The 9,421-nt window shown below is 39.7% G+C and overlaps 1 protein-coding gene across 2 annotated transcripts in view; it reads left to right on the top strand.

Moving 5' to 3' along the window:
• The window catches only part of CLPX (caseinolytic mitochondrial matrix peptidase chaperone subunit), an 18,091-nt gene that overhangs the window by 325 nt on the left and 8,345 nt on the right, over window positions 1–9,421 (top strand). For both annotated transcript variants that reach the window (XM_010181462.1, XM_010181463.1), the window contains exons 2-4: window positions 3,406–3,566; window positions 5,058–5,175; window positions 8,654–8,808. In XM_010181462.1, the coding sequence (XP_010179764.1) occupies window positions 3,406–3,566; window positions 5,058–5,175; window positions 8,654–8,808 (434 nt within the window). The remainder of the gene's footprint in view (window positions 1–3,405; window positions 3,567–5,057; window positions 5,176–8,653; window positions 8,809–9,421) is intronic.

Here is a 9,421-nt window from a genome sequence, read left to right on the forward strand (position 1 = left end):
CAGCGGGAAGCAGCGGCGCTCACCGGGACAGGGAGACGAAGCCTCCCGGTGCCCCGCGGCAGCCTGGGGAGTTCCGTGCTGCAGCGCTGCGATAAGGGCCTCGGTCAGGCAACGGGTGGCTGCTTTGGCCTTCTTCTTTTTTACTTTTATTTTTTTTTTTTGTTTGTTTCCCCCACTAATCTTTTGTGTTGTCGCCCTGGGTGGTGTGAGGGAACAGCCAGTGGTGTGTCGGGATTAAGAGCAGTATTACACGGTGCAAAGTTCTGGAAAATTAGCCAGCTTGGAAATACCTTTTGGGAAATGTAACGTGAGAATGGAGTTTATTTCAAGGGGAGTGATTTTCAGCAGCACTTGTCCGGTGTGTGTTACCCTGCGGTGCTAGTAAATGAGCTCAGTTAGCTGACTGACTTGAAATATTTCTCATAAAGACTTGGGCTCAGTTAGCAAACTAATTTTTTCTAACATACTAAAAGCATGAGGCTGTGCAAACCACTTACTGGAAGTTGAAGCAGAAGGAGACTGTTACTTTTTTTACTACTTTTGTCCTTTCCGTGGTGTTTCTGTGGGTAGTGACAGCTGACGTACCAAGTGCTGACTTAATAAAAGGCAGACCACTCCCAAAATCTCTACTGCTGCCACATTTGCAAGGAGGTTTTGAGTAATTGTACCCACAGCAATAGCCTGATGAGTCAGAGATGATTTATTGCCTTCCATAGGTGAGTTAACTCATTGCAGTTGACTTCACATTTACATCTCTGATGCTACCTGTGCTGGAAGGGTTAAACCTGTACTTTTAACTCCACCCTGTCAGCCCTCCTGTAATCCTATCAAAACAACTTTAAAGCAAGTAACGTTCTGAATTAACTTCAGAATTTTTCCTTTCAAATTTGTCATTTTTTGTCAGAACTAAGGTTGTAAAAGAGATATGTAAAAGAACAAATGAGACTAAAACACGGATATGGAGTAATAAGGTTATTTATGCGTTAGCTTTCCATGAAAGTTCTTTTAAAAACAAAAACTTGGTGCATTTTTGTTGCTGTACCAGGTGTTTTGTTTGCTGTTGCTGGTTGGTACAAACTTGAGAGTATTCAGGGTGCGTGGATCAGTGCAGTCAGTCAAGCGTTGTGTGGGACATAGAACAGGCTTCTCTGTTGGCACAGGCTCCCTGTCACTTTCTTGGGCAATGGATTCTTCCAAGATACTTGAAGCTTGGCCCAAAAGTCGGTATTTCTTTCCTCAAGTATCGATTAAAGGTTCATAAGGTGTAAAGGAGCCTCCCATTATTTTGTAACCTTGCATTATTTTCTTAATCTGGACAGATGCCATCGCTGCTATCAATGTTATGTTAGGTGCACATCCTTTAAATTTACTGCTTTAAAAACCCACCCACGCCCTGCCTGCCAGCTGTGTGTGTGAGCACTGCCGTGCTCACCAGCTGTTGGGCGTTTGAATGTTTATCACAACCTGCATCATTCAGTGGGATTTGCCAGCTGTTTGGCTGCAGTGTTGATTTCTTCCGAAAAAATCTGCCTCTGGGCTTATTTATGCCAGAAAGCAGTTGTGATAATTTTCTTACTGCTTTATTCTTTAATTGTACAATGATATTTTGTCCAAAAAAATCACTCAGGCCTCATGATAAGTGCAGGGACAAGGCCTTTTGTGTTTAGCCACAGGCTGATGTAGCAGTAATACTTTCTTTTTTGTTTTTGTTTTGTTGTTTTTTTCTGATTCAGTCTATGTATCCATTAAGAGTTCTGCATATATACGTATATATATATAGCAGGGTGAGTTTAATGTTCCCAAAAGGCTGGACAGCTAAGGCTTCTGTGAGAGTGAATTTAACAGGAACAAAAGCGTTACGGTGTGGATGTGATGTTGCAGATGCCTGGGTCTGCTGCTGGCGTCACGTCAGATCACTGGCTCAGTGCTTGACACTGCGTAGTTTTGTAGTTCACCCAGTATCGTTTTCAGTGAGTTCTCCAAGTCACAGCAGCACTCTGAATTGAAATCGGCTATCCTTAGCAGTGAAATGTTTGAGTTTCTGTGTTAGCGCTCCATCCTGTCTGCACAGGCCAAAGCTCCTGTCTTGCTGGAGAGTTGTGTGGTGTTGGGTTTTGGTCAGGGGAGGTGGTTTGGTTTTTTCCTAAGGGGTGCTGTCTCAGTTCCCTTTAAAAGTCACAAAATAAATCTCAGTAAAGAAACCATATATGAGGAATAAGCCTCCAAGACAGAGAATTAGGGCAAAATAGCCATTAAATTTTAAACGCTCACTGCAGCTTATTCTCTACTGACAAGTGCACTTGGCTTCTGTCGGTAAGTCACAGAATTCTTGTACAAAACAGAGCAAGTGAGAAATTTGCCACTTTAAGTGAGAGAGGATTTCAGGCTCTTGTGTTGAGAAATGTTGAAATCACAAGCAAGACGTATGCTGATTCACATCATACCTACTCATGAAATGTAATCCCACTCGCTGTTGCAAGGGGAGGAAAAGGCTGCTTAGTTTCTCAACAAGGCTTTTTTCCCACATGGTCAGTAAGCTATTTCAACAAAGTTAAGATGATGCTGAATTTACTTGTGCCTGTCTGTCAGCACATGCCAAATATGACGCTGCCTTTCAGTTTTCCTTAGGACAGCTGATTTTTTTTGTTGTTTCTCAAGCATTTATTGTTTCTCAAATTCCTGGAAATTAGGTTTTAGTAGAGTTCACAGGTGAAAGCCAAATCCAGATGTGCAGTCCCTGAGTCTGAAAAACATCTTTCGTAATTTTTGCGTAATAAGGAGAGACTTTGAAGGTCTTTCTTTTACTTCAGGGGTTGAATTATTTCGCAGTAAGTGCTGGATGGTGATTGTATTTATTCTGCTGAGGATCAGTTTCATGACTGGGATGTTCCCTATTTCATGTCACAACGGGACTCTCAATTGTCTGATGTTTGAGGACTTGGAATTACTTCTGGGTCATTTTTGGACAATCCAGGCAGCTTTTAGTGAGGTGGATGCTAAGGTGGTGAAACTTAATTTATTTTGGGTAGCTGAAGTTCGGTGTTCTGTTGCTGAAACCTTTGAGCCCTATTTAATGTAAGTCAGTTCTGTGGTTTGGTGGCATTGGGATTAGAACTAGAGTATTTTTAATTGACATGCAGAATTTGCATAAATATTGAGTTTTGAACGTATTACTCCTAAAAAAACCATCAGTTTGGTTCTTTGGCGTTGTCCCTGAAGAGCTGGATGAAAGTATAAAATAGTATGGTGGTGATGTTTGCATCCAGCATGGAGCAATAACCAAAATGCGCTGCAGTCAGGGACTAATGAGGTAGCTCTGTTATCTGACTGTAGCATCAGCAAAACTGTCCCGACAGTGCAATGGGCCATTAAGTTTTTTATTTTCATATTTTCGTTTATTTTTAGGTATTACTTGTGGTCGTTCGCGCATCCCTGTCTTACGGAAACTTGGGACTTTTGAAACTCGTTCCCTAAGACGGATTCCTCTTAGAAACTTTTCGGAAACACCAGCATATTTTGCGTCAAAGGACGGTGCAAGCAAGGATGGTTCTGGAGACGGAAGCAAGGTAATTTCTGTGCATTAGTTTTTTCCAGTAGTTTTTATCAAGCTTCTTAAATGTTTTTGGTAGATTTTTCCTTACTTAAAATTTGAATCTTCTTGAAATTTTTGCTAACTCTTGACATTTCTGACCCTTCAAATTGGGTACAACTGACAGTGAAGAAAATAAATAAATTATATTGTGAATTTGTTAGCAGACAAACCTTATAAATTATAAATATATTTAGTGCTTTTCCCAGTTTTAGAAATCTTTTTGCCCAGTGTAAAGGGACACTTGAAAACTTTGTAGAATGCTATAAATCCACAGCATCAGGAAAGAGTAGTAACCAGAACTGTTCTCCTTCAAAAGCCTGCTACTGCCAAGTCTGCTTTTTAAAGTAAGTACATTTTAAAATATATTTGTTTTCAGCACCAGTTTGGTAGTTAAGCAAGACAGGCTTGTGAGGAAACTAGCTTTATTCCTCTTAGTAAGTCATAATCCATTTTCATCCTAGTCTTTCTCTGTAATTATAGTTAATAAACAGCTTCTTCAGATAAATGATTACCTGAGAATAAAACTGCTCTTTAGTCAGCAAAGAAGATTTTGAGAGTTCACAGGCAATAATTTTGCCTTGGTATGTCATGTTGTGACACCTGAGAGACTGTCCAGATGACACAGGTGTGTTCCAAAGGTTCAGATTAAACTTTCTTGAAAACTAAAGAAGGAAGATAAAACATTTTTAATAGGAATTTTTTCTTGAAAAAGGTTTTGAGGAGAAATGAGTAGGCAAGCAGAGTTCTAAAAATTGGGGAATTGCCTTAGAAAAGGGAAGGGCGATCTTTGTTGTTTCCTAAAATATAATAGCTTTTGTTATTAATCTAAGTACTAAGGCATTGGATGGATGTATATTTAAAAGATGTTAACTGTGAACACCACTAAGCAAGGTAACACAGAGAAAGACAAGTGGGTCTCTGTCAAGAAACTCTGCCTTAGAAGTAAAAAATAAAATATTTCCAAGCAGTTCCTGAGATGCTTGGTTTATAGGCCATATCTACCCCACAGCCATCTGCCAGCACAGCTGCATCTGTCAAGGACGGGAGAAGAGTTGTGGCTTCAGAAAACCTTAGAGTCAACACAGTTGCGATAATGAAATTACTCTTGCTATAGTGTGATTTGTTTTCTTCGCTGGGGGTTAAAATAAATTACCCTGAAATATTCTATTAAAACATTCTTGACACAGTTTAGCTGCTTGTTGTTCTAGCACCAGTTAAGCAGTTCTAAAATAGATACGGAATCTGCATCCAAAACTGGCAGGCTCGGGAAAAGCAGATGTGTGTACACTTCAGAATGTTTGCTGTGTTGTTCTAAGTTTTCAAAGCCTTTAAAAAATCCCGTCAACAGTTATTTTGTCATTCAGCTATTGCAATATTCACATTACTGGATTCCATAAACACGCTGTGAGATGCCTGCTGTAACAGCTCCATTGCTTGAGGCTAATTGTCTGGAAATCTTTTTTAGAAGTCTGTTGGTGAGGGAGGTGGTAAAAAATCAAGCTCTGGAAGCTCTGGGAAAGGAGGGAACCAGCTGCGCTGCCCCAAGTGTGGTGACTTGTGCACACACGTGGAGACCTTTGTGTGTAAGTTTTAATTAGTACTTTCTTTTTTTAAATAGACGCAGATGTGACTGTATTTGTCATCTAATGTACTCCTGAGAGCTAAGTTTTAGCCTACCTAATTATACAATGTCAAAAATGTTACGTTTAGTTTGGCCACGTTGGTGTTAGCGTGTGTTGTTGCTGTGGATACATTTGTGTAATTTCCCAGCAGCGGTGTTTATTGAAGTCCAGTCCAAATTAAAGCCAGTTATGCTTCAGGTTCTATCAGACTTGAAGACGTTTCTCTGCAGTGCTAATGAGACCAACCTAGAAAATCGTTGTCAGAAAGCAAATACCCATTGTGTTGGGGCTCAAGGAGGAAGTATCAAGTCATAATCAGACTTGTGCACTAAGAAGCTTAGGACAAGGTCAGCATCAATGTGTTCAACAGTTGTTAACATCGCAGTTGGTGAAGATAATGAGCAGATGTGCTGTTATTTGCTGCTACTCTTATAAAATACTGCTTAATAAAAATGATCAAACGTCATGAATCACAAGACGGTTCTGTAATAGTATATTTATTTAGTGTTACAGTCAGATTTGTCAGGAGCTTGAAAGTCAAAATATCAGTAAGTCTGCTTGTGAATAATTGAATGTATCTCCTTTTCTCTTTCTTGCATGTTCTACTCCAAGGCTTTAGGATTCTACAGCCTTTACATGAAGTCTGTTACTAATTCAAACTAAGCACGATGTCACCAGATAACAGAGTAGAGCAGCTGCCTTTGTTCATCTTGAGAACAGCAGTCATTAGTTTTCTGTTAATTGATAACTTAAAAATTAAAGCAAAGATTGTAATTGCTCTAATTTCTCAGAAATCCCAGTGAGCCGTGGTGACTGGATTTGCCTCTTTCTGGTTTACTCTGTTAATTTGAGCACGCTGCTTCCCAGCCAAGCTGTAGAATATGAAGTGGCTGGAAAACATAGAGCTAAGTTTTAATTATCTTAAAAACTATTAAAAAAAAAAAAAAAGAAAATAAAAACTAATAAGAAAAGAGCTCTGTCCCATTCTGCCCAAAATGAATGTGTTGTAAGTTGTATTAAACACACTGTAACTTGATTTTTCAGATAGGCCTTTGATGTTGCTCAGTCAGGACAAACGATGAATCTGCTCAGTTCTGGCTTGCGTTACTGAACTGCAGAGCCTTTAGTAAATATCTAAAGCCAGAGGAAAATATGCAATTAGCATTTGTTTCGGTTTTTAAATGCTAGCTTTTTCAGTCATTTTGAGAGAAACAGGGAAACAAAATACTGAACAAAAGCCACATTTATTGGTAAATTGGTTGCCATTCATTGGCTGTGTGGCAGTTTAGCGGGGCTTCACTTTGTGTTCGCAAATCTGGCACAGGGATTTGTTTGGCAATATTTTCCAGTAATTAACAATTAAGGAAAAACGTGACGCAAACCAAAAGGAATTTTGCTTTGACACGCTTACTCAGCAGTTCCTGGACTGTTTTGGGTCAGGAGAGTTTTGTGATCAGTGAAATAAGATGTGAGCCTCAGATGTAGGGTGAAATCCAATACCTATAAAATTGATTGACAGAAGAAGCCTTATCCAGGTGCTGCGTTTGCTGTCTCCACCTGATACCAGCAGGTTGGCTCCCATCTTTCTCCTGATGCCTTTTTACTTTGTAGCACTTAAAAAGTAGCCCATTATCTCAACCTACAAGTGTTTTTAGGATTATTCCTCTGATTGTGGCTTCCTGTATGCATTGTAAAAACCCAGCCTTTCTCTTTGGCAAGGTGAGCTGGTAAGGGCTTTAGAAACCTCTTTGCAAATGCAGCCTCTGTGGTAACGTTGCCTGAATCAAAGCTAGCACTTGACTTGCATTTTACCACACTGTAAATATTTGCAGACAACTTAATGACAGTGAGGTAATTGGACATGAAGGCTCTTTGCTATGCTTTTATGTGTTTGCTAAAAAAACATGAAAACATGCCAGTATTTAAGAATAGCAAAGTTGCTTGCAATTTGGAATGCTTTAGGGAGAGAGCAGTGCTTTAACTTGGTTTCCTTGCACTTCAGAGCAAACTTCTCAATTTTTTTCTCTTCTGCTAAAGCTTGTATTTATATTTTCCCCAGACTGCTGTGCAGGTGATAGGAACTGGCGAGTTTCACAGCTGTGTTTTGATAACCGAGTCTCCTCCCCAAGGCACACCATACATCAAAGTTTCTCTGTAACCGCAGACCCTATTGGTCTTGCTGAAAATTAGGAAGATCTCCAACAACTGCTTGGAGTAATTAATGAAAGTGTACTCTGCACAATATTTTTTCCCATTGGGTGATACTTTAAAGATGCGCAGTAGTATTTTTATAGCATGCTTTTATTTTCTTCCTTTTTTTAACTGTTCCAGTGGATCTATAAAGGTGACAAGTATTCTCATGGCTACTCCATCCTAATAAAGCTGACTGTTAGCATTGCGTAAGGAAGGACAAGGAATGACTCATGGCACTGTAGTTGTCAATAATATCAGAGATGTTTTGAGTGAGCACTGGGAGAAAAATTGGGGTTTTTTTTCCTTACAATATTGTTGCTAAGTAATAGTTACGCAAGAGGGGTGAGTGCACGCAAGTGGTTCTGCTCTGCGTTCCTATCGGGCAGATAACAGTGATTTGAGGTGTTGCCAGGAGAACTTTCCAACTGTTACACAAATTATCTTTGGAGTAGAGTTAATAAAACTCTGGTGGTCACAATAGTATATGCTATGTTATTAAAATAATCTGCTGTTCTTACTTATACAGTGATAAGGTGTGTTTAATATTAAAAAAACAACCCCACTTCTCTTTTGCTGATGCCAGCTCTGTGGGACGCAACAAGTTATAAATAAGCAGCTTGTTTACGGCTAGAGGTGGTTTTTAAAATCAGCTGCTACTACAGTGTTCAAGCCATTTTTTAAGACCTTTTTATGATTTCAGAAGTTTTGACATTGAGGATTTTCATGTGGCTTTGCTACGCTTTGCTTTTAATTTAATACATTTACTGATGTATCTACTTTAAATCAGTCCTGTTGCAGATGATTTACATTTAATAGCATAGCGGTATGGTCTGAAAAGATCTGTTTTGAATTACGAATTTATTCTTCTTTACTTTCTGTTTTTCATTACTTCAACTTTACTTTTCCAAAGGAAAACAGTAGTGCAAGTTCTAGTTTGCAGGCTATTGAAACCAATTTTTGTAGATGGCATGACTTCTTGAGACATGGTTCACAAAGTCAGGGGTAGGAGGGTTTAGCCTTTGGAATTTGAAAGAAATTTGTTCTGCTCTCGACAGTGAAAATAAATAAGCAATAGATCAATAATTGCTTTTAAAGCTTCTAAGGTGAAGGAAGGGGAAATGTTGTGTAAACACAGAGGTGGCTGTGCTGTCATACGGGTGCTTGTCCTGTGTTTGATGAACCCAGGCAGTTGACTGAATGCTCTCTAAGCACTTCCACTTACTGTCTTGTTTTACTTTTTCTGCAGCTTCCACCCGTTTTGTGAAGTGTGAAAAGTGTCACCATTTTTTTGTTGTACTGTCAGAGGCAGACACAAAAAAGAGCATCATTAAAGAGCCCGAGTCAGCAGCAGAAGCTGTGAAATTGGCATTCCAGCAGAAGCCACCTCCTCCACCGAAAAAGGTATGGGTCTTCATTTCACCCCAGTGTTTCCTTGCCTTACAGCATGGTGAAATGCTTTACTTCTTAATCTGCATCAGGTGTGTAATGGTCTACTGTGACAGCAACAAACAAGAAAGACTATTAGCTCAAGATTAAACCTCTGAGAGCTCTGTGACCCAGCAGCAGAGCACTGGTAAAGGGAACAAGGAGGTCCAATAAAAGTAGTTGGGCTTGTTTTCCTCTGGCTTGGGCTTGTGACTCAAGTCCAGTACCTTCATTTGCTCCTTGTGACTATGACAGTCAACCCTCACCAGCCATAGTATCTTTTATTTCCTGCTGTGGCCTCATATTCTGCATCTTAATGTTAGCAGCTGCTTTCTGTAGTTGCTGGATCTTTTATTTGGCCTGTTTCTGGGTGAGGACCCGTCCTAAGTCATTTGGTTTCCTCTCCCCTGAACAGTGAGGGAGCTTATTGTGTTTCGTGGTTCCTAATGGACAGTAATGATTTCTGCACGTGGCTCCTAGATTACCATCTTGTAAGATGTTAAATAGTCTTGAACCTTCTGTTCCTCTTACAAATTTGGGTGGAAATGACGATGTGTTTAAATAGTAGTAGGGGAGAAGCAAGCGTCGT

The sequence above is a fragment of the Mesitornis unicolor genome, unplaced genomic scaffold (assembly GCF_000695765.1).
Source record: "Mesitornis unicolor isolate BGI_N332 unplaced genomic scaffold, ASM69576v1 scaffold22173, whole genome shotgun sequence".
NCBI classification, from domain to species: domain Eukaryota; kingdom Metazoa; phylum Chordata; class Aves; order Mesitornithiformes; family Mesitornithidae; genus Mesitornis; species Mesitornis unicolor.